The 26,294-nt window shown below is 37.4% G+C and overlaps 1 protein-coding gene across 1 annotated transcript; it reads left to right on the top strand.

Moving 5' to 3' along the window:
- Positions 1-80: 80 nt before the first annotated feature.
- Positions 81-25,358, top strand: LOC140157554 (transmembrane protein 39A-A-like). Its single transcript, XM_072180784.1, has 8 exons — positions 81-385; positions 6,414-6,630; positions 9,355-9,438; positions 10,874-11,028; positions 18,759-19,056; positions 20,051-20,235; positions 22,160-22,280; positions 25,061-25,358. Exons 1-8 carry the CDS (start codon positions 255-257, stop codon positions 25,217-25,219), a joined length of 1,350 nt encoding a protein of 449 aa, XP_072036885.1. The 5' UTR covers positions 81-254; the 3' UTR covers positions 25,220-25,358.
- The last annotated feature ends 936 nt before the right edge of the window (positions 25,359-26,294 follow it).

Raw genomic sequence — 26,294 nt, 5'->3', positions numbered from 1 at the left:
ATTCATACCCAAGGTTTTAGGAAAAGAGGATCTGGGTAGGTGTTTCTTGATCTTTTCATTATTTCGTGAACTCAGGAAGTACACTTCCGGCGTGTTGTCAACATTTGATTTGGTCATCAAAACAGAACATCAGCAGTGCAGTGTAGTGTTATATTATAGTGTATACTAGCAGTGGTAGAAAGACAGGCCGATTAATTGAGAGCTGTACAATTGACGTTAAATGTTTGCACTTTAAGATCGTGATTTCTTGGGCGATGCCAGGGGGAAGACGAGGCCCGGGCAGGCCGCAATTGAGTCGATCGGCTCCACCGCCACCCATTCATGCCACCAATGTGATGACTGGCGCTGGCGGCTCTGCTATGCAGAGTGCCTCCATCAGAAACAGGTACACTGATTGTTGTATCAACTATGAACTTCATTATTAACTATTTTGAATGTGTACCGTAGCCTTTTTTTTGCATGCACAACATACTTTCAACAACATGTTCAAACTTCCAGGCAGGCTAGGGAAAAAAAGTGAACCAGACTGATAGGCACCATTCATAACCTCATTAAAGGAGTGTTTCGTGATCCTAGCATCCTCTTTTTTATGACATTTTTCAGTACATATCCACGAAAAAAGCCTATTCCCAAAATTTCAGTTGATTCCGATTTTGCGTTTGCGAGTTATGCATGATTAGGCTAATGGAACTCGATTGTTAGTTTCCTATTGACCGCCCGCATCACTTTTTCAATTTGACCAAAACTTTCATTATTTTCATAAAAAAGTCAATAATCTGAAAATTGAAATGGAAATAATCAAAATTGAAACGCTCAAAATGTCTGACATCCCCTGCTGATCATAATCAGCAGTTTTTCTTAGTTGTAGGGGTAGAGGATGTAGTAAATAATGGAAATTTAAGGATTACCTCATCATGTTTCTAGTGATTACAAAATTGCAAATTTCTTTTCATTTTAATGAAAACAGAGTCAAATCTTTTCTCAATCTGTTGCAAAATGTCTGTAGGCCCCTAAAGATGATCTAAGCATTAATACCGGTTTTGAGATGGTCTTTCATCAACAATATATACTTTGGTACTAAAATTTGGAGAAAGCTCTTCATAAAATCATTGATTTGTTGACATAATGGATAATGAAAAGAGACCGAATAATGAATAATGAAATAGCGACCTCATCCTTTTTTTCAAACATCCAATCGGAAACTAATAATCAAGTTCCATTGGCCTATATGTGTATTACACTGCTCCATAGACAATGCATGACAAGTTTGTAATTTCGTTCTGGTGCACCAGAACGAAATTCAAATTTCACGATATCTTTGCAAAACGAATTAATCTGCAAGAAATATTTTGTACATAAACATTATGTAGCCAGAGGTTTCCAGTGATATAAAAATCTCAACTTTTTTTGAGAAAAGTGGGGGATGAGGCTGTGGATCACGAAATGCCCCTTTAATATACGCTGAAGCCTGTAATCCAATCAAAAGAAATTGATTGCTTGACCGCGCACTAATTGCGAGGTCATTAATAACTCACAGTGACAATGACTCCGGACGCCAAGCAACAATGACTTCTGCGTGCGCTGCGTATAAGCTACTGCGTTATGGCAACGCATTACGCCTACGTGATGCCGTCAGCGCTTCTGTGATTGGTAGTTTGTTGTCGACGCTAATATAACGATGCAAATGTTATATTCGCCTGGTTGATTTTTTGTAGGGTAGGTTACAACAATGATTAAAAGTGGTTATATTTAACAGCGTTTTATGGCATAAAATAACATAAAATGCCATTTTGATTTGTTCAAAATATTAGATACGACGGTAATGAATGACATTAATAACTTTGCACCATCTATTTTGAGGTTATTGTGTGAAATTGTCGGGTTTTGTTTTGGGCCTCTACCGCTCCCTCGGAAAAATACCTCAGCCCAAAACAAAACCCTCCGATTTCACACAATGACCTCAAAATAGATGGTGCGCAGTTATTATTATCTAATTGGCACCAAAGATTTTGCTATGCCCCATGCCTTTGGCCATATCTTCTTTAATGTGCCTGGCTTTGGCTCTGCTCTAAAAAGACCCCGCCCCCAGCTTACTGAAAAAAGTTGACCTGTATGAAGCTTTCATGTGAGATGCTGAAATCCGAGGGGGGGGGGGAAGGCACTCCCACTGTGGAGGTGATGCGTATGTGTAGGGCTGTTAAGGGGGTTCGAAACGATGTTTCTGGAAAACAGAAACTGAATTTAGAACCATTTGAATAGATTGAATAAGTTAAGCTAAATACACTGAGCAAAATAGTTTTTGTTTGAAGGAAATCGGACATACGGTTGTCAAGATATGCATGTTTTTGCCAATATATTGATGAAGTTAATGAGGAAAATTGGCAAAATGTGCTCATGAATATTCATGTTTGCCAATATTATACCAATATCTTATGAATAAACCTTCATACTACTTTTATTTTATATGATTTTGACATGAAACTTTGCCAATGTGTTTCTATGGCCTAAAACATTACCATGTGATTTTCCCGCCCATCTAATTTGCATATTTGCATAATTAATTAGCATTATACTTTCAACAACATGTTCAAACTTCCAGGCAGGCTAGGGAAAAAAAGTGAACCAGACTGATAGGCACCATTCATAACCTCATTAAAGGAGTGTTTCGTGATCCTAGCATCCTCTTTTTATGACATTTTTCAGTACATATCCACGAAAAAAGCCTATTCCCAAAATTTCAGTTGATTCCGATTTTATGCGTTATGCGAGTTATGCATGATTAGGCTAATGGAACTCGATTGTTAGTTTCCTATTGACCGCTCAAGCATCACTTTTTCAATTTGACCAAAACTTTCATTATTTTCATAAAAAGTCAATAATCTGAAAATTGAAATGGAAATAATCAAAATTGAAACGCTCAAAATGTCTGACATCCCCTGCTGATCATAATCAGCAGTTTTTCTTAGTTGTAGGGGTAGAGGATGTAGTAAATAATGGAAATTTAAGGATTACCTCATCATGTTTCTAGTGATTACAAAATTGCAAATTTCTTTTCATTTTAATGAAAACAAATTCAAATCTTTTCTCAATCTGTTGCAAAATGTCTGTAGGCCCCTAAAGATGATCTAAGCATTAATACCGGTTTTGAGATGGTCTTTCATCAACAATATATACTTTGGTACTAAAATTTGGAGAAAGCTCTTCATAAAATCATTGATTTGTTGACATAATGGATAATGAAAAGAGACCGAATAATGAATAATGAAATAGCGACCTCATCCTTTTTTTCAAACATCCAATCGGAAACTAATAATCAAGTTCCATTGGCCTATATGTGTATTACACTGCTCCATAGACAATGCATGCGTTGTAATTTCGTTCTGGTGCACCAGAACGAAATTCAAATTTCACGATATCTTTGCAAAACGAATTAATCTGCAAGAAATATTTTGTACATAAACATTATGTAGCCAGAGGATTCAAGTGATATAAAAATCTCAACTTTTTTTGAAAAGTGGGGGATGAGGCTGTGGATCACGAAATGCCCCTTTAATATACGCTAAGCCTGTAATCCAATCAAAAGAAATTGATTGCTTGACCGCGCACTAATTGCGAGGTCATTAATAACTCACAGTGACAATGACTCCGGACGCGCAACAATGACTTCTGCGCGTGCGCGTGTATAAGCTACGCGTTATGGCAACGCACACGCCTACGTGATGCCGTCGCGCTTCTGTGATTGGTAGCTCTTGTTGTCGACGCGAATATAACGATGCAAATGTTATATTCGCCTGGTTGATTTTTTGTAGGGTAGGTTACAACAATGATTAAAAGTGGTTATATTTAACAGCGTGTTATGGCATAAAATAACATAAAATGCCATTTTGATTTGTTCAAAATATTAGATACGACGGTAATGAATGACATTAATAACTTTGCACCATCTATTTTGAGGTTATTGTGTGAAATTGTCGGGTTTTGTTTTGGGCCTCTACCGCTCCCTCGGAAAAATACCTCAGCCCAAAACAAAACCCTCCGATTTCACACAATGACCTCAAAATAGATGGTGCGTAGTTATTATTATCTAATTGGCACCAAAGATTTTGCTATGCCCCATGCCTTTGGCCATATCTTCTTTAACGTGCCTTTGGCTCTGCTCTAAAAAGACCCCGCCCCCAGCTTACTGAAAAAAGTTGACCTGTATGAAGCTTTCATGTGAGATGCTGAAATCCGAGGGGGGGGGGGAAGGCACTCCCACTGTGGAGGTGATGCGTGTGTGGGGCTGTTAAGGGGTTCAAACGATGTTTCTGGAAAACAGAAACTGAATTTAGAACCATTTGAATAGATTGAATAAGTTAAGCTAAATACACTGAGCAAAATAGTTTTTGTTTGAAGGAAATCGGACATACGGTTGTCAAGATATGCATGTTTTTGCCAATATATTGATGAAGTTAATGAGAAAATTGGCAAAATGTGCTCATGAATATTCATGTTTGCCAATATTATACCAATATCTTATGAATAAACCTTCATACTACTTTTATTTTATATGATTTTGACATGAAACTTTGCCAATGTGTTTCTATGGCCTAAAACATTACCATGTGATTTTCCGCCCATCTAATTTGCATATTTGCATAATTAATTAGCATTATACTTAAGGCTAATTAATTATGCAAATATGCAAATTAGATTTATGGAAAATCACATGTTAAAGGTTTAGGTCATAGAGACACATTGGCAAAGTTTCAGGTCAAAATTCTTAAAGGTAAAAGTAGAATGAAGGTTTATTCATAAAATATTGGCAAAATATTGGCAAAAATTAATATTAAGGAGCACATTTTGCCAATTTTTTTCATTAACTTCATCAATATATTGGCAAAAACAATAGAATACAAAGAATCTTTCAATAGCAATATCTCAAAAACCGTTTGTCCGATTTGGCTCAAATTTTAGAATTAAGATTATTTTGCATATCTCTCTGCAACAAGTCTATTTTAATCTCAATCAGAGCAACTTGATTTTGCCTTTCGTACCACCTTAAGACCCCCTTTTTCACCATCACTGTCACCAAAAGACCCCATTACCAGTACATGCTGTGTAAACCAAAGACCCCATATTTTTCCTTTAGATCTATCACCCAAAGACTTTGAAATAACAAAGCCATTTGAAGTCATTTAGAACTTGAAATTCAATTTTCGAGGCTTCTTTAGGCTCTCACACAACATGCCCCCCGGGGTAGGAGCGGCCATGGTACGCCACTGCACAAAGACCCCATTAAAAAGTCATTCTCACCCAATGCCCCCCCCCATAATTTAGATCCAAACGGATCTACTCTCTCAACCAATGACCCCATATTCTGTACATTTTGGTCTCCCTGAATGCCAAAAACCATGCTCTCACACAACGTTATATATGCTACATGCAATGTTAAATTGGGGGGGGGGGGGGGAGGGGGGTATCATTTTTCAATCAATTTAGTATCCTTTATATTATGGCATTTAGTGTCGTTATCATTATAGAATAAAAATTCCTTTAAGGGGGTACTACACCCCTGTGGTAAATTTGTGACTATTTTTGCTTTTTCTCAAAAACTTATAACACACTGGTAAAAAAAGTTATGTATAATATAGGGGCAATGAATCCAGTTCCTACACTGGAATTTCAGTGACACAAGACAAGCGGTTCGTTATTTAGGATAAGAAATGAGGTACCGCTAGGATGTACCTCTCGATCCGATCATATATACTGAACCGCTTGTCTTGAGTCAATTAAATTTCAGTGTAGTAATTGGATTCCTTGCCCCAATAATATACATAACTTTTGTTACCAGTGTGTTATTATTTTTGAGAAAAATGCAAAATGGTCACAAATTTACCACAGGGGTGTAGTACCCCCTTAAAAAACAACAACAAAACGGTAAAAATCCTGTTGACCCTGGCTGGAGAAAATTATAAACGACTGCAAATTAGTCTATGAGTAAATTGTAGGTCAATGAATTATGCAAACCACACAAAATAACGTTGCACAAGCCAGTGATCTCCTTGCAATACAAACCGCACAAAATAGCGTCCGACACGTTAGGCGGTCTACGTGTTTTGTTCATTTTGAACAATTCCTACTAAAAACAAAGGTGATTTACTCAAATTTTAGTGATGTTTCACTACTACATGTACACTAGTGGCTTCATCACTTCATCAGACTGGCAACTCATCACATCAGCCAGTTTCCTTTTAAGGGTTACCATAAATTCCTCTTACCCATAAAAGGAAACAAAAGTGGTAAAACGTCACTAACATGTTAGTAGGAATTGTTCAAAATGAACAAAATTCACAGTAGAAATCTGGGCTCTTCAGCAAATTAAATCTAAATAAATTAGTTGTACAATGTTTACAAATGTTGTCTTTTTGTAGGAATGGTCCCACGGCAGTTTCTAGTGGAGTTCCTGTAACTACTCTGATTACTATAACACCAGTGCAGCATCCTGAAATTCCACTGCTACCTATAGATGGCAATTTGGCTTTTGAGGCATCTGTTGTGTTTTATCTGATAACAGCGTTATTCTTGCAGTATGTTAACATCTACAAGACTGTATGGTGGTTACCACTATCACCATCCAATACGGCAATGGTAAGATATTGTACAATTGGTAAGCAGTTTACTTCATTGGTATACTTGTTTTCACACAGGAAAGTTATTTACATAGCTTTTTGCATCATTTATGTCTCCCAGTTGTCTTTATGTGCCAGCCAGTTACGGGGTCAGTCTATAGAATACAAGCAGGAATCACTTTTTGACTCTTGGGGTCAAATGCCCAAGAATCAAATCTAATTTTCTAAGAGTCCAATCCAAATTTTCAAGAATCAAACCTGATTGAGAGGGCAATGGCCGTATTTTGGCAGTATGCAAGGGAATTGTGCTAATTCTTTGTGTTGATTGGGGGACATGTCACCCCAGTGGCCCTATGACACTACCTCACTGATAGACAGTATTCTTTTCTTTGATTGGGGGACATGTCACCCCAGTGGCCCTACAACACTACCTCACTGATAGACAGTATTCTTTTCTTTGATTAGGGGACATGTCACCCCAGTGGCCCTATGACACTACCTCACTGATAGACAGTATTCTTTTCTTTGATTGGGGGACATGTCACCCCAGTGGCCCTACAACACTACCTCACTGATAGACAGTATTCTTTGTGTTGATTAGGGGACATGTCACCCCAGTGGCCCTATGACACTACCTCACTGATAGACAGTATTCTTTTCTTTGATTGGGGACATGTCACCCCAGTGGCCCTATGACACTACCTCACTGATAGACAGTATTCTTTTCTTTGATTGGGGGACATGTCACCCCAGTGGCCCTATGACACTACCTCACTGATAGACAGTATTCTTTTCTTTGATTGGGTGACATGTCACCCCAGTGGCCCTATGACACTACCTCACTGATATACAGTATTCTTTTCTTTGATTGGGGGACATGTCACCCCAGTGGCCCTATGACACTACCTCACTGATAGACAGTATTCTTTTCTTTGATTGGGGGACATGTCACCCCAGTGGCCCTATGACACTACCTCACTGATACACAGTATTCTTTTCTTTGATTGGGGGACATGTCACCCCAGTGGCCCTACGACACTACCTCACTGATAGACAGTATTCTTTGTGTTGATTGGGGGACATGTCACCCAGTGGCCCTATGACACTACCTCACTGATAGACAGTATTCTTTTCTTTGATTAGGGGACATGTCACCCCAGTGGCCCTATGACACTACCTCACTGATAGACAGTATTCTTTTCTTTGATTAGGGACATGTCACCCCAGTGGCCCTACGACACTACCTCACTGATAGACAGTATTCTTTTCTTTGATTAGGGAACATGTCACCCCAGTGGCCCTATGACACTACCTCACTGATAGACAGTATTCTTTTCTTTGATTGGGGGACATGTCACCCCAGTGGCCCTATGACATGACACTACCTCACTGATAGACAGTATTCTTTTCTTTGATTAGGGGACATGTCACCCCAGTGGCCCTATGACACTACCTCACTGATAGACAGTATTCTTTTCTTTGATTAGGGACATGTCACCCCAGTGGCCCTCGACACTACCTCACTGATAGACAGTATTCTTTTCTTTGATTAGGGAACATGTCACCCCAGTGGCCCTATGACACTACCTCACTGATAGACAGTATTCTTTTCTTTGATTGGGGGACATGTCACCCCAGTGGCCCTATGACATGACACTACCTCACTGATAGACAGTATTCTTTTCTTTGATTAGGGGACATGTCACCCCAGTGGCCCTATGACATGACACTACCTCACTGATAGACAGTATTCTTTTCTTTGATTAGGGGACATGTCACCCCAGTGGCCCTACGACACTACCTCACTGATAGACAGTATTCTTTTCTTTGATTAGGGAACATGTCACCCCAGTGGCCCTATGACACTACCTCACTGATAGACAGTATTCTTTTCTTTGATTAGGGGCATGTCACCCCAGTGGCCCTACGACACTACCTCACTGATAGACAGTATTCTTTTCTTTGATTAGGGGACATGTCACCCCAGTGGCCCTATGACACTACCTCACTGATAGACAGTATTCTTTTCTTTGATTAGGGGACATGTCACCCCAGTGGCCCTACGACACTACCTCACTGATAGACAGTATTCTTTTCTTTGATTAGGGGACATGTCACCCCAGTGGCCCTATGACACTACCTCACTGATAGACAGTATTCTTTTCTTTGATTGGGGGACATGTCACCCCAGTGGCCCTATGACATGACACTACCTCACTGATAGACAGTATTCTTTTCTTTGATTAGGGACATGTCACCCCAGTGGCCCTCGACACTACCTCACTGATAGACGGTATTCTTTTCTTTGATTAGGGACATGTCACCCCAGTGGCCCTCGACACTACCTCACTGATAGACGGTATTCTTTTCTTTGATTAGGGGACATGTCACCCCAGTGGCCCTATGACACTACCTCACTGATAGACAGTATTCTTTTCTTTGATTGGGGGACATGTCACCCCAGTGGCCCTATGACATGACACTACCTCACTGATAGACAGTATTCTTTTCTTTGATTAGGGGACATGTCACCCCAGTGGCCCTATGACACTTCCTCACTGATAGACGGTATTCTTTTCTTTGATTGGGGGGACATGTCACCCCAGTGGCCTTATGACACTACCTCACTGATAGACAAACTTTCAAATGTGACCTTTCCATTGCAGCTCTATAAATTAATTATATTATAAAATGTCATTTGTATTCAATCTTTTATTGTTTTCTTTCCCATGTGTTGTTTCAGAACTTCTACTTGATTGATCCATACTTGGTAGTGTTTATAACATTGGTACTAACACGCCGATTGGTTTGGAGTTTTGTCAAAGAGGTAAGGCAAAAAAAAAAAGGTTTGTCTCAAAGCTTGCGCGCGCGTTTGTAAAATCCCACGATTTGACAAAAAACAAATGCGAAATTTTTTTATTTAAAAAAACCTTTTTTAGTTTTTCCAGAAAAATCGGCGAAAATCAGACTTTTTTCTCAAAATACCATGAAAAAAAAGTCGGGAATAAAAAATTTTAAAAAATCACATTTCGCATTTGTTTTTAAATTTCTCGTGAGCTTTGAGACAAACCTTTTTTTGGGGGGCCTAATGTAGTTTTAAAACATATTGGACCTAATTAGAGCCCAGGTGATTAAGTCTGTAATTTCTGCTTATTAAAACAAAGAAAAAACTATATATACCGTAGTGTAATCAGGGCTTGATTTAGAGGGGTTTATGTGGGTTTCTAGATGTGCATGTAACTTTGCTGCTGTGCATGTACTTTTCAGCTTGTTTTTAGGAAAAAAGCTCATTTGTGCATGTGCAATGTAGATTTTATTTTCTAAATCGACCCCTGGGCGTAATTATGGAGGTACCTCCCTTATAGGGAGGTGCTTAACCAATCACAGATAGCACTGAGTTTGATTGACAGGAACATCAGACGCGAACTTTATTATTTCTTATTTTTTATTTCTGTCTTTTAATTATAGACCGTACTTGTCATGGGCGCTTATTAAAGGAGGGTCGCTAATTAGGGGGAATGCTGCAGTTGCATAGCCAGGGGGCCTATAGTAAAGCCAAGAATTTTCTGCTTTACAAATGCTAAATTCCGCTTTTCTCCGCTTTGTAGTATATAGCACATTTCTGACATAATAAAATTTCACAAGAATCTTACTTTTTAGTCAGGCGCGCAAAGGATTGTGGGATACTCGAGCGTTGTACGGTAAATCTATGACGGATTTTACTATATTTTGATGAATTTTGAAGACCCATTTCATTTAGTATTTTATTTATTTCTTTTCAATTGTTTTTTTTTCTTTTTCTAGGTAATTTTTGCTTATTTTTTAAATTTTTTTCTCAGAAATGCGTTTTCCGCGTTACCTCCGAATTTCGCGGAATTTCCGTAACGCGGAGAATTCTTGGCTTTAGCCTATAGTTCCCTAGTCATGATGGTATATCGGTACATCATGTCATCATCACAAGTCGTCGGTACACAACGATCCCAGGACCATGTGTACCGACAGCCGATGAACAGAATTGGTCAAAGTCTGCGATGTGCTTCTTCCTTTTGGCATGTTTCAGAAAATTGTGATCTTTCGTATTGAAGATGTACATTTTTCCCAAAACACCTTAAGTTTTTTGGTCATGGTGGATCCATCTTTAAACAAAAACATGATTTTTGGTTGACTAGGTTAATTAATAAAAATTTGTTAATATCTGCTCCAGTTATGAGAGCCATGTTTTCAAAATGCAGATGTCAATCATTATTTGCTTCTCCATGCAGGTGTATCGTGATGCTACATCAGTGACCGTCATCTATTGTCTTATCCAGCTCTTCAAATTTGCTCTCATCGTCATGGTGATTGTGTTATCTGTATGGTCCATCTGGATGTTATTTCAACACAATTCACCTCTCAATCTTCTCTTCCTCACTTATCCGTAAGTTGACAAAGAATTAAAGGGTAATGCTGTATCCTTTACACCCAAATAATCTGTCCTGGGCAGTCAAAATGAATATTTAAATGTTTTTACTGCCGAGGACAAATTCGTTTGGTATAAAGGCACCAGCCTTTATTCTTTCACCATGAACATAGTGTGATTTAACCCTAACCCAACCCGTGGTTTATTTGCTATAGGAAGGGAAAGAAGAAACTAAAAAGGAGAGAAGATGAACAAAGAAGTTACTTGGTACCCCCGGGATTCGAACCTCGGACCCTTCGCATGCCACGCTGAAGATCACCGACCTATAGCCACGGAGGTTACGCTGCCCCGGGCAGCGATTCCCTGGGTATATATATGACTTAGGCTGATTGCATTATCACATCTTGTGGAATGCATGCACACACAGTGTTTTTAATAGTGAGCTTTAGTGAGACTTGGTTGGGTTAGGGTTAAGGAGGCCTAATTCTAGGAAAAACATGTTAAAGCCTTAATGTACAATATTTTTTCAGAATATACCTTTATATTGGTGGGTACAGTCAACATTTAGAGCCAAAATTTTGGAAGGTCATCCATGGTCACCCGGGGGTTATCTGAGGTCAAATCACTAAAAACTGTTGTATGGACATGAAACTTGGTGGGTACAGTCAACATTTAGAGCCAAATGTTTGGAATGTCATTTCGGGGTCATCTGAGGTCATCCAGGGGTCTGATGAGGTCAAATTACTAAAAGCTATCGTATGGACATGAAAGTTTGTGGGTACAGTCACATTTAGAGCCAAATTTTTGGAAGGTCATTTCGGGGTCACCATGGGTTGTTGCAGGTTCATTAACTTCTACCTAAAGTAATCGCGAAAGCAGGCGGTTGCGAAAGCAGGCGAGACTCGTGGTCCAAGTCTCAGTACGCATGTTTGATATATTTTACCTTTCTGCAACAGAATATGATTTAATAATTTCAATAATCCAAAAATATAATTCTGAAATGTTGAGAAGTTTTCTTCATTTTAGCTGTCAATTTATTGTATGATCACTAACAGGAATCCATGTCCCATGCATGCATGTACTTCCAATGTTTATATTACTCACCCATCCCATAATAATAGATGTGACCTCACTAACGTAGTAATGAAAGCTTCTCCTTTGGTTGTATTTGCCATAAGCATAGAAGTGATGATGTAACATGATTAACTATCATGGCAATAGATGAATACAATTTTTGAATATATTGCTCTGCACTACAATGGTCACACGAACCAAAGGTTCTCGCAAAATCCCTTTGCGAGAACCTAAACAGGTTCCTGCAATTGATTGTGAATTTGAACCCCAGCAAGTGCAATATTTTGAGTAGTGGATACCTGTATCCACTAAGATTAGTGGATGCCTGTATCCACTAAGATCAAATATTGCACAATCATGCTTATCCTCCATCACATGATAGAGGATAGTAAAAAATAAAGATTCTCATTGTTTATTTTCATTAGTAGTCAATTAAATTAATATTATTTAAATAATGAAACACTATTTTATTTATTTAGCAAATATTGAGTTACCGTTCTGAAAACTCCCCTTATTATAAAAACAAAACTTGTTTACAAGTTTATTTGCATGTACTGTTATGACATATTATGCTCTACAGCATGCTATATACACACATGCCTTGAATATCGTGTTCTGCAATGACAGGATCCAATGAAATTTAGGGCTTATAAACTAAGGATTTGTAAGTTACATTAAGGGATCTGGAATGAGCGTTTTGAGCGTTTCTACAGTATTTTTTGTGGGACATGAGAGCACATCAGACATATCGAATTGCATTCTGAATACGAAGAATGTCTTTCTAATATCAAATAATTTTCATTTTTTGAAATTCACGATATAATACAATTTTTATGACAAATTATAAAAATTTGATATTTTTCACATTTTTGATATATAACAGTCCGCGAAGTAAACTTGATAAATCTAATGATATATTCTTAAAGTGTATGTAGCTGGGAGGAAAAGCCGACGATCAATTGAAAATTTTGACTTTTCATATTGAAGATATGGATTTTTTTCCCAAAAGACCTAATTTCTTTTGGTGTTTTGGGGAAAAAATCCCATATCTTCAATACGAAAGGTCAAAATTTTAAAGTGATCGTCGGCTTTTCATCCCACCTACATACACTTTAAGTATAAATCATCAGATTTATAAAGTTTACTTCGAGTACTGTTAAATATCAAAATATCAATTTTAATCATTTGCCATAAAATGTGTATTACATTGCAATTTCAAAAATGACAATTATTTGATATCAGAAGGACATTCTTCGTATTCAGAATGCAATTCGATATGTCTGATGTGCTCTAATGTTCCACAATAAACACTATCCAAAGGTTCATACCCCAACCCTTAAGAACTTTATACATAATTTGGAGTTTTCTTATTACAAAAACAAATTTTTGACACTGACCTGACAGTTTCGTATGTTTTGGACGACATACTTCCTCAGAGTGATTGGTATCCCATCATGGTTAAGAATAAACATACATCAACCTAAGTTGTTTTTCTGTAGGTCTGTTGTACAAATGCCAATGACATTAAGAGCTAGGGTGTCAAATTACAATGACATTTAAGAGCTAGGGGTCAGATGAAATGTTATTACTATAATTGAAGACCGATTAAAAAGACTAGTCTAACGTCAGGGTAAAGGCGCGATGTGATTGGTTGCTGATCTGCGCAGTACAGCATTTTTGGTCTGGTTGACAGGACGTCATAAGCAAACTAGTCTTTTTAATTCGGTCTTCAATCCCTTTATCCAAATGCCTAGCCCTCTTGGTCAATTTTGGTAAATGAGTGCCACTGATGAGCCTCTTTCTTATGTTGACAAGCCAAAGTGCTTGGTGTCTGGTTACAATAAGATCTTATTTTATGGGACATGCTAACCAGAGCTCCCGGTCCCCGCACTCCGTGCATCCGCGGGTATTCATGCTTGTCGGTGAACTTTAAAAACACCCCTTTTGCATCTCATTTCGAGAAGTTTTTAGAGGAAAACACCCCTTTTTTTTTTTTTTTCGCGAATTATTGCCCTTCGACAATACCCCTATTTTCGCTAAAACGCGAACAATATTTCTAATATACCCTTTTCTGGCAGAAATGCGTAGGCTGCTCGATGAAAATACCCTTTTTTTACAATTTCGCGAACATGTGGTTTGAAAAACACCCCTTTTTTGTGTGTTTCGCGAATCGCGTTTCTTCATCTGAAAACACCCCTTATTTCGCAAAATTTTCGACGAGCATGAATACCCGCGGATGCACAGAGTGCGGGGACCGGGCCAGAGCTAGGCATCTTTTTATGATTCACACTTTAAAGAAATTTGACTTTACTCATGTTGTGCTCACTATTGTTTTCAAAAGTTACCTCAGACCAATTCTTGAATACACTGCTGTGATTAGGCACTCCAGCAGGGATGGGATGGGTGTGTAAGTGATACATGTGTGTGGGGGGCGCAGGTGGGTGCATGTATGTAAAATGTTTTGTCTTGTTTATAAAATCCGATGTTAATTTTGACTTTTGTATTTAAATGTTTTTATAAAGTTGTAAGATAATGCATCATTTGACCCAAGGGCCATGAAGCTTTGTTAATAAAATGAAATCAAGTAAATGAATGAATGGAGGCTTCAGGTCATATTTTACCAGTTTGGGTTATTTTGCTAGTTTTGGTTATACTTACGTAAATAATATAGTTTATTTCTGCATAGTAATAACATTGATCTTATTGGAAATGAGTCAAGGGAGCCACTGGTCAGAAATTTCGTCAAAACAAAAAGTTTTTGTTATTTCCCCACTCACATGAAAAATATTGCACATGAGTGAAAAGCCATCACAATGAGCCTTGGGATCTCGCATACCAAACCTATAACTTTCCCTGTGAGTGTACTGTGGGCTCCACTAGCTTGGGCACCTATCATATTGGTGGATAAAATGAATACAGCAGTGGACAAAAATAAAGCAACTATTGGAATTTTCTTAGACTTATCAAAAGCGTTTGATACAATTGACCACAAAATACTTCTTCATAAATTAGAGCATTATGGATTTCGTGGTGTGGTATTGGAATGGTTTACAAATTATCTAAGTAATAGAAAGCAATATGTATCCTACAACACGTGTGACTCACAACTTAAAGATATTGTATGTGGTGTTCCGCAAGGATCAATATTAGGTCCACTATTTATTTATATTATATGTTAATGATATCACTAGTACCTCTAATATTCTGGATTTTATACTATTTGCTGATGATACCACTATTGAAAATATTGAGAATCAAACAAATGTCGTGAATGCTGAATTGAAAGAAGTAAGCAATTGGTTTAGAGCAAACAAGTTATCAGTAAATGCAAGCAAAACAAATTATATGTTATTAGGAACGCCTCATATGACATCAGTCAAAGTGCAGCAAGATTTAAACATCGTCCTAAACAACACACTATTGGACCGAGTGAAACATACCAAATTTTTAGGTGTCTTAATAGATGAAAACCTCACCAGAAAATGTCATATTGACTGAGTTTACAAAACTTTGTCAAGAAATATTGGTATCATGAACAAATTAAAACACTTTATTCCTGATCGAATATTATATACCTTATATTGTACTTTTATTTTGCCGTACCTCAATTATGGAATTCTAATCTGGGGGAATACATGTAAACTTTATTTAGACAATAAGAACAATTTCTAATAGTCATTATAGAAGTCATACCAGACCTTTATTTGCCAAATACAACATTTTAAATATAGAAGATATGTATTCTCTTGAACTTGGTGTATTTATGTACAAGAATTCCATACATGAGTTATCCAATTCATTTAATGAGTATTTTACAAAACGTTCTGACATCCATGACTACCAGACAAGACGAAATAATGATCTCCAGTTAACAAAAAATAAAAGAGTTTTTTCCGACCATTCCATTCGAACGAAGCGGGCCCATACTTTGGAACTCTCTAGATAAAAAAATTAAAGACTCAAAGTCCATAAAACATTTCCATAAACACCTTAAACAAAAACTTATCTCTAAGTACAATTAGGCCATTCTCGAGCACTGTAATTTGTCATGTCTGTTAGTCATTTTTATTTATTTTTGTTGATTTCATAATCTTTGTGTTGTTTTTTCGTCAGGGAAAGGCAATTCTCAGGCCTTATTGGCCTTCCTGCCTTTTCCGCCATATTGTGTTTCTTTATTTTTAGCTCATTGCGTAAACGCAATGCACTATAGGCATAGTCCATATTTCTGTATGTTTTTTTCTTTCTCTTGCTACATCGTTTGAGCAATGGATCTGGTATTTTTAGGCGGCGATCTTTGCCTGATGGTTCATGATTGTTACTTATTTAGCTAAAAAATTCGGACGGAAAGTATCATTTTTGGAGCATTTTCTTACAAAAAGTTTACCTAATTTCATGGAATAGTCTCCTATGTAGACTGTTTGTGGTGCTTTTCATATTACAAACACTGTACAAACTCCTTGATCGTATGCTAATTTGTAAAAGAGATTGTTGAACTTTACTGTTTCAGTGCGGCTACAATGTCTGCTTTTCATTGTTGCTTTTAGCACCAATTGGGCTTGTGCTGTCTATAGGCCCTTACTTCTGTGCACGAGCCATGAGCAAATAGTGTCTCAAATTCTCCCAAATCTGAACTAATTGGGCTACCAAATTGTTGGTTGGCAACCCTGTCTATGAACAAACATCTCACTCATTTACACTTTATATCACACATCTTGACCCAATTAGTTATGTAAACATTTAATCAAGGTGAAATGTCCTTTTGACTGGCACTGGCCTAGTATATCAGTATATGGGACCATGACAACCCCTCTCTGACATTACAAAACAGACAAACAGAAAGTCTGAACAGGGAAGTGCTGGGGGTAAACACTAGGCTAGTGGCCTTTCCCTGTTCTGAAGATTGAAGGGAGCACTTGTTTGAAATATGAAGTCAGGAAAATTAGATGTGTGTGCAAAATTTTATTTATTTATTTATTTCATTTACCATGAAAGTGTTGTAGTTTTTAAGTTTCAAGTTTTTATTTGGAAATTAATTTTACATCAGTGGCACTCATCTATCCGATGGTGCATCCAAGACATTAAATATATTAATATACAAACAAAACTGTATTAAACAAAATAAAATCAAAGGATACTCGACAAGCAAAAGGTACAAATAAATAAATGCCTTGAATAAATAAATATCTTGAGAACCGCAAGTATATTTTCAAAATGCTGATTTGTGCTTGATCACAGCACTATGGTGATTTTGAGGTTTGAGAATACTGAAATGTGTTTTTTCAAAGTTGGTAGCCCTGTATACATAGTTATGCATGGCTATACATGGCTATACATAGCTATATATGGCTATACATGGCTATGACATGGTATGGCTATATATAGCTATGCATGGCTATACATGGCCATACATAGCTACCCATGGCTATACATAGCTATGCATGGCTATACATAGCTATGCATGGCTATACATAGCTATGCATGACTATACATAGCTATGCATGGCTATACTCGACAAGCAAAAGGTACAAATAAATAAATGCCTTGAATAAATAAATATCTTGAGAACCGCAAGTATATTTTCAAAATGCTGATTTGTGCTTGATCACAGCACTATGGTGATTTTGAGGTTTGAGAATACTGAAATGTGTTTTTTCAAAGTTGGTAGCCCTGTATACATAGTTATACATGGCTATACATGGCTATGACATGGTTAAATATGGCTATACATAGCTATGCATGGCTATACATGGCCATACATAGCTATCCATGGCTATACATAGCTATGCATGGCTATACATAGCTATGCATGGCTATACATAGCTATGCATGGCTATATATAGCTATGCATGGCTATACATAGCTATGCATGGCTATACATAGCTATGCATGATACATAGCTATGCATGACTATACATAACTATGCATGGCTATACATAGCTATGCATGCCATTTACCATGAAAGTGTTGTAATTTTTAAGTTTCAAGTTTTTATTTGGAAATTGCTTTTACATCAGTGGCACTCATCTATCCGATGGTGCATCCAAGACATTAAATATACAAACAAAACTGTATTAAACAAAATAAAATCAAAGGATACTCGACAAGCAAAAGGTACAAATAAAGAAATGCCTTGAATAAATAAATATCTTGAGAACCGTAAGTATATTTTCAAAATGCTGATTTGTGCTTGATCACAGCACTATGGTGATTTTGAGAATACTGAAATGTGTTTTTCAAAGTTGGCAGCCCTGTATACATAGCTATACATGGCTATACATGGCCATGACATGGTTACATATGGCTATACATGGCCATACATAGCTATCCATGGCTATACATAGCTATCCATGGCTATACATAGCTATGCATGGCTATACATAGCTATGCATGGCTATACATAGCTATGTATGGCTATACATAACTATGCATGGCTATACTATGCATGACTATACATAGCTATGCATGGCTATACATAACTATGCATGGCTATACATAGCTATGCATGGCTATACATATCTATGCATGGCTATACATAGCTACGCATGGTATTCCTGACCATAACCCATAACAAATGAGCTACAGCACCAGTGGTGCTCTTGTTGATGTAGTTGTATATTTTTATGGAAATAAATGAATGAATAAATGAATATTATGTATTTGTCTTCTCATTGCAGGGCAGTTTCTTACTTCCTTCTCTATGGACTAACCATTGATTTAAACAACACCGTCATAACAACTATTACCAATACCTTATGGCCAAAAGAAGAAATACTCGCAAACGAAAAACTGACCCCAAAGATCACCACAGATGTTCAACGGATAACACGACACAAATGTACACACATCCCACACGAAGTTCGCTGCGAAGCTGACGTCTTGAAGTACGATTTCAATTCTCGGATGAAAAATGTGCTGTTTAATTCCATGGTGTGTGCTTACTATGTTGGCTTTGTTCCCATATGTTTTCTTCATGTGAGTATATTTCACCCCCTAATCCCAAATAGTGTACAATCAAAAATTGGCCCAGTAAACACAGAATTGTATCTTAATTTTTGGCTAAAGAGTATTTATTGAAAATTCTTTGCACTTGCACAATTATCGCAGTAGCACAGGACCAAAATTATGCCTCCTGGATTTTTTGTCTTTGGCCTCTCTGACTCTGACTCTGATACAAGTAAAATACTTGGACACCCATCCCCAATAAAATGATTTTTACAAATACCACACTGGAGTACGGTACTACATGTACAATGATTACATTGAATTTCGGAATTCTCACATTTTCATTTTCAGCATATTAAAAGTGCCACATTAGTAAAAACCCAATGTCAATACGATCTTTGGTTACATATTTACAATTTGAACATCGGTACATTAAAACGAAAGAAACAGAGAATATCAAGTACTTTAATTTAGTCATTTTAGCACACCTAATGTAAAATTCATTGTCAACTTAACAACGGTATCTTAAGATATGGCTACGAAATTTGCCATTAAAAAACGCTAAATCCAAGCCTCTTTTTGAAAAATGTCACGATTTTTGACAATTATGAAAGTTGGATAAGTCAAATTTGGGTCAAAAAAGTCACTTTTTTAACATTTTCCCTTCAGAATTTCATCAAAATATGTTTTCATGTGAAAGAAGTATGTTTTTTCAATTTTGCCGAATTGCGAGTGATAATTTTGATTGATTGCATGACATATGACATGATCAAGGGGAATGAGTCACATGTCGACCTGGTCGAAAATGAGTTTTACATATGTTTCTAAAGAAGACATTTAGAGCTTTCAGAAACTGAAAACCCCAAGTCGATACGACTTTTCTTTGCAAAGTTACATCACTTTATCAATCGCTGAAAACAATAGAAAACAAAAGAATTTTAACACTTTCTTTGCCAATATCTCAAAATCAATGTTAGCGACATTCGATTCATTCCCCTTGATCGTGTCGCATATTTCTTTTCAGTCTTCAATGTATCTAGACCTATGGTGGGCATGTCTCATGATTGGCTTTGTATGGATTAGTTCCTTTGTAATGTTTGGTTCACATTTCCTGCCTCCACGATACTGTGACACTCTACACCGGTGTTCACTGCATTTGGGACGATGGCAGAAAGTAGAACATGGCTATAGCAACACGCCTCAACATGTGTAAGTATGAAGTGTACATAATATATTCATATGGGTACAGCAACACGCCTCAACATGTGTAAGTATGAAGTGTACATAATATATTCATATGGTACAGCAACACGCCTCAACATGTGTAAGTATGAAGTGTACATAATAAACTCAACCCAGAAAGTATCAAAACGATTATGGTAAGATATATCGGGAACTGAAATATATAGCAAAAACTTATTTAATGTATATAAAGCGCAGCTTTCTCCTGCGCATTTTGATACCTCTTTTGTTGCTCTATGATATCATTTGGTCGAGTTATGGGCGCTTGAGTGGCTTCAAGTCGGATTCTGAAAGTTGTACTTAGCTCCTATTCAAGCCAAATGCGTTCGTTGTGTACACACACACACCCCCACACCCCTCCACACACACAAAATCAAGACAAAGGACACCGATGTGCTCTGTTTACTTTTAACCATGAATTTTACTTTATTTTACTCCTTCGACTTCCAACTTCAAATACTTGCTACCCTTTACTTATCTCTGACTTATCTCATGAACTCTTTCTGCTGAGACATCTCAATACTTGGTGTGCCTACCATCACTGTCTATCACTGCCTGGATTCGTCGTCGCATGCTCTGAACAAGACGTCTTATCTTTCCTTGGTCAATGTCTCGCCATATCCTGAGCAGGATGCGCCAAAGGACTTCTAAGGCGGTGTCAGGCTTGATTGCCTTGTTAGCTTAAGAGAGTCCCACAAGTGTTCTAATGGATTAAGGTCAGGGCTCTTTGCAACACGCGACACACATACTCATTTGAATTTAGCGGACAAAAGCAATGGTCATTTATTGGTCACAGTACAACGCATTTGGCTTGAATAGGAGCCAAGTGCAACTTTCAAAATCCGACTTGAATGATATCGTAGAGCAACAAAAGAGGTATCAAAATGCGCAGGAGAAAGCTGCGCTTTATATACATCAAATAAGTTTTTGCTATATATTTCAGTTCCCGATATATCTGACCATCTATAACTGTTTCGATACTTTCTGGGTTCAGTTTATATTCATGTGGGTACAGCAACACGCCTCAACATGTGTAAGTATGAAGTGTACATAATATATTCATTTTACTCATACCCTTTAAAACTACACTATTCAGGAAATTCCTTCAGCGGTGTCCATCTGCTCGGTCTCATTTAATTACCGCGGGAATAGGTCACACAATGCTACGCAGTTTGACCAGCGAATGAGGTGCCGATGTGATGATAACGTGATTCAATTAGCCAATCAGAACCCCACTTGCATATGCCATAAACTGCGCCAAATTGGCAGACCGCTGAAGATTTGTGCTGAAAACTATAGTACTTTAAAATAAACACATATCGGAGGATAGAGAGTCCAAATTGATATTTTCTGTAAAGCAATTAAGATTCCATTATGCTGTTAGAAAGTGCCATAATTATCCGATTTTAGGCCCACCCCTTTTTAATCTGATATATGGACGGAATTTGGGTTTGGGATTATGATCGGATAGAAGATTGAAACTTGAACCTTACTTCCAAATCCAAACTTGACCTTGTGACTACTGACACATTGTTGTAATAACAATGCTTGCCAAATATGTTTTAGCTTTGACACTGTCATAGGGGTGCAAAATTCTACATCCATGTCCAACAATATATCTGAAAATTACTACTGAGCGCATTATCGGATATAGGACTGTAAGCTGATGATTTAAGCAAGGTAATTTTAATGTAGGTTGTGTGATTTTAATTGGTAAGATCTGTGTGTCAATCTGTGAATCTGTCAAACTTTAGTTCAGACTTTTGGTGCTGACTTGTGTAATGATGTGTTGCTATATATATAGCAAAGGCAGATTAGGTTCATACTTGATATGCTTAGTTATCAATTAATGTCTGTCGCTACTAGTCATGCGTGTATGGTTTCTTTACAGTTGGTCCGAGTCAACGGTATGGCCACAGGGTGTTTTAGTTCGTTATCAGAAAGGACTGTACAAAGCCATGGGTCAACAGAATGTAGCACTCCCATCTGATGGATCATATGCAAGATTTCATGTAAGTAAACCAGGGGCAAATTGAATTATTCAAATGTACTAATTAATATACTGTGCCAATAAAGTATCCTTACACTTTGAAAAATAATCACAATTTCCAAACTGAACAATATTGGGGTAAATTTGTTTTTTAATAGATGCACTATCTAATCCTGCACATTATGACACCACATTGAATCCAATGTGACTTCAAGAAGCAAAGTTACAAGCATTTGATTAGACGAAGGTCCAGTTTTAAAAGTGACAAACTGGCCTATTCAAAACTCCACAGACTAAAAACAAAAGGAACAAAAGAAAACTGAAACTAAAGAACTGACAAATAAAATGAAAGTTGTGAAAAGTACAGAGAAGCAAAAACTGAAATAAAAACTGCTTTAAATAATGCTTCATTTAAGAAACTGTGTTGTCTCTTTGTTTCGCTTGTTGGAATCTTTTGCGCCTTGTATAGGCCAGCTTGTCCCTTTTAAAACTGGACCTTTATCTATTCAATTACTTGTAACTTTACTTCTTGAAGTCACATCGGATTCAATGTGGTGTCATAATGTGCAGGATGAAATAGTGCATCTATTAAAAATACAAATTTACCCCAATATTGTTCAGTTTTGAAATTGTGATTATTTTTCCAAGTGTAAGGATACTTTATTGGCGCAGTATATTTTAGGCCCATTTAAGCAAACTTATTGAACCCTATTCAATGATGGGAAGTCTCTCCCATGGTAGAGACATCCCATCATCACCTGTACATGTATGGACAATCTCAATATTAACATATGTGATGCGATCAAGCAAAATCAGTCCGAACTTGGAAATATTAAATTTTCAGTTTCTTCTAGGATAGTAAAAAGCATTTTACAAAGCTGGATTTTGCGGAAAACCCCATTGAAATTGAATAACTAGTTCTAAAGATATGAGCAATTAAAGAGTTTCCAAAACAACAGGAAGCAAAAGAAAATATTTCTGTTGTATGGCTATATCTCAAAGTCAATATTTCCGAGTTCCGACTGATTTTGCTTGATCGCATCACATATGATGGAAAGCATTATTCCCCTTACATATGAATGTCAACAAATTATCATATGAAAACCACAAGTTTAACCTAACATAGATTTTAAGGGAATAATAATGATAATAGTACATTTTTTTGTTTGAACGCATACCATGTCGGACAACACGGTTATTGTACAGTGTGCTTCTTTACAATGTCACAAGACGTGGTCATTTTACTTTTCCAGTACCCTACATTTGTGTCCACATATTTAAACGCCCTGAGCACTACCTGCCGATTTAACATTGTCTCTGATTTGTCAATTACATGATATTTTCACTTTAATCACCAATCAGAATGGAGCTTTGCAAATAATTCACCCCAATTTTCTTTGTGTGGTGAAATTATTCTAACAATGTTGCTGATTGGGCCAATTGATAACTAACATTTCTTTTTGGCCAATCGGCAGGTAGTTCTCATGGGGTTGTAGTAGCATATGAGGTTATGAATGGATATCATTACACCTCCATGTGTATGTGCCATCTAACAAGCAATTTGATTGGGACACAGATATGGTGTGATATGCACTAAGGCCGGGCTATTACAGTTGAAATCCATACACCCCCTACGGAAAACATGACCTAATCTTCCATGTAGGATGTGTATATTTTAAATGGAGTCACCCATTCAAGTAACTAACCCCATTTGAAATTTACAGGCCTGTGAAATCTCCGCTAGCAGAGCGGAAATCCACTTTTTTCATTTTTCTGACCGATTTCAATTTCCGCTTTTCAAAAATCAAAAGTGTGTCTGTGTACTTCTGATAGCATTACATGTGTGTCGCAATAAAAACGACTGGGAAATGAGATTAACGATGCTTGAAAGGTCATGAACCCGGCCCATACCCGGGTCATGAAACGCAGGTCATATATAACATCATCGCGATATTCTTTGATTCCTCGTTCTTACTCATTGTGTAATATGTTTGTTTGGGAACTGCGCCCATCGGAATGAGTTAAAAATGTCGTCGTGGTACCTGTGGGGAAATACGTGATTGTTCGTAAACGATTTTCAATCCAAACCATCCATCGGAAGTTTCACATTTGATTTCATAAAAATCATATGGAATTAAGAGAAGATACATCATGGCTACCATAAAATGCAATTTTGTCGAGCGACACTCACATTTAGGCCATGAAATGGAAGCTTATAATCTTCAATTTATTGCTGGTGAAATACGCGCAGAATAGCATTGAATTTGTACTGTAGTTTGGTAGGTAAATTTTCCGATTTTTTTCGAAACCCACTGGTTGGTAAATTTTCCGCTTTTTTTTAAAGCCATTTCACACCCCTGAATTTAGACTCCCTGCATGGAAGATTAAGGTCATGTATTCCATAGGGGGTGTGTGTATTTCAACTGAATATAGCCTAGTGGGATGAATACTTAAGTGCACTCCATCATGACCGCGACCTTGTCACCAGGCCCATACGCAGGGGGGTGCGGGGGGTGCAACAATTTCAACAAATGAGGTCTTAAATTCGAGCTAAAAATGCGGCTATTGGCTGCTGGTTCCAATTATGACATATCTGTCTTTGTTTAGGATATACAGGAGGTGAACATAACTGCATGGTACCTTAATTTTTTGGCTTACTGTAATGCACGATAGAGTACATCATTTTCTAATGCATGAATATCATGCACACATGGATGAGTCAATCTGCCTTCTCCAATCAAAGTCATTGGTGGTAATTCATCTCATTTTCATTTAAAATTTCTCTATTTGTCTGTATTTCAGTTTGTGTTTCATCAACCGATGCGAGTTCTGAATCTTCTGGTAGGTCTAGAAATCAGTGTGATCGTGGTGCAGTTGTACCTGCTCATAGCACACTCACAATGGAACTACGTCATCTCTCTGTCTCTGCTACTCTTCTGCAACTATTACGCTTTTATTTAAGCTGCTACGAGATCGCTTTTATTTTAGGCAAAGCTTATTTCCACAAAGAAGAGGAAGAAGAATCAGGATAGATTTAGAGCGTAATAAAATTGACCAAAAACATTGCACCTTCCTGGTTTCTTCTCTTGTTAACTAGTAAATAAACATCAGGTCAAAAACCCTGTTTGTTTCCTAAAAAGCCAAGATGTGTTGTCTTCTTTTCTTTTTTTGGTGCAAAGTAGTGAAAATTCAGGCCAATTGTCGCTGTAAAGAAACTCTATGAGAAACTAATTTGGTAGGAGTTCTATGTTATTTTTGTAACCTAATTTATTGGCAAGAATATCTAGCACAGACGAGATAGAAACAGAAAGGTCTATCACGTAATCGCGAAAGCACGCAACGCTCTATTGTGTATACACGCAGGGCTGGCATGATTGTTAGACACGGCACAATCAAACAATCGGCTCTCATGAATATGCGAGAACTCGCATCATACAATACACAGGGACTGGTTGTACGCGGTCTGTTTCTTTCTCGTCTGTGATATCTAGATTCTGGCAAACACACTCAGAAAAATAATCTCTCACGAATTTCTGATCCAAAATGTCAAATATCGGTATGGACACTATATTCTTGCAATTCAGGAAAGACATGTAGGCAACATACATTGACATTCTTACTTGCCAGACAGTGTCATGCATTTCTCTTGTACCTGCTGCCTCACGTAACAACCAAATAGTCATGTTAGCCTCCTTCACAGACCAGTCAGTTTCATCTGATTGATGTCACTCCAGGTTGCGAGTCCTACATGTAGTCGTCCACACCTTTATATTACATAAGTTGGGATTGTATTCATCTTTGCCAGGTGATAATACCTCCTCATCATGTTTACTTCAGCAGTACTTAGGGGTACTACACCTGTGGTAAATTGTGACTATTTTTGCATTTTTCTCAAAAGTAATAACACACTGGTAACAAAGGTTATGTATATTATTGGGGCAAGGAATCCAATTACTACACTGAAATTTCAGTGACTCAAGACAAGCGGTTCAGTATATATGACAGGAAATGAGGTACATCCTAGCGGTACCTTATT

Source organism: Amphiura filiformis, chromosome 7 (genome assembly GCF_039555335.1).
Source record: "Amphiura filiformis chromosome 7, Afil_fr2py, whole genome shotgun sequence".
Lineage (NCBI taxonomy): Eukaryota > Metazoa > Echinodermata > Ophiuroidea > Amphilepidida > Amphiuridae > Amphiura > Amphiura filiformis.
The sequence above is the reverse complement of the archived record's forward strand: the minus strand, read 5'-3'. Positions and strand labels throughout refer to the sequence as shown.

What these genes read in the sequence shown, in the direction of transcription:
- LOC140157554 (XM_072180784.1), top strand. Translation starts at nt 255, where the DNA reads ATGCCAGGGGGAAGACGAGGCCCGGGCAGGCCGCAATTGAGTCGATCG. An exon ending in CACCATCCAATACGGCAATG is followed by an intron (nt 6,631 to 9,354) that starts GTAAGATATTGT and finishes GTGTTGTTTCAG; the next exon opens with AACTTCTACTTGATTGATCC. An exon ending in TTTGGAGTTTTGTCAAAGAG is followed by an intron (nt 9,439 to 10,873) that starts GTAAGGCAAAAA and finishes TTCTCCATGCAG; the next exon opens with GTGTATCGTGATGCTACATC.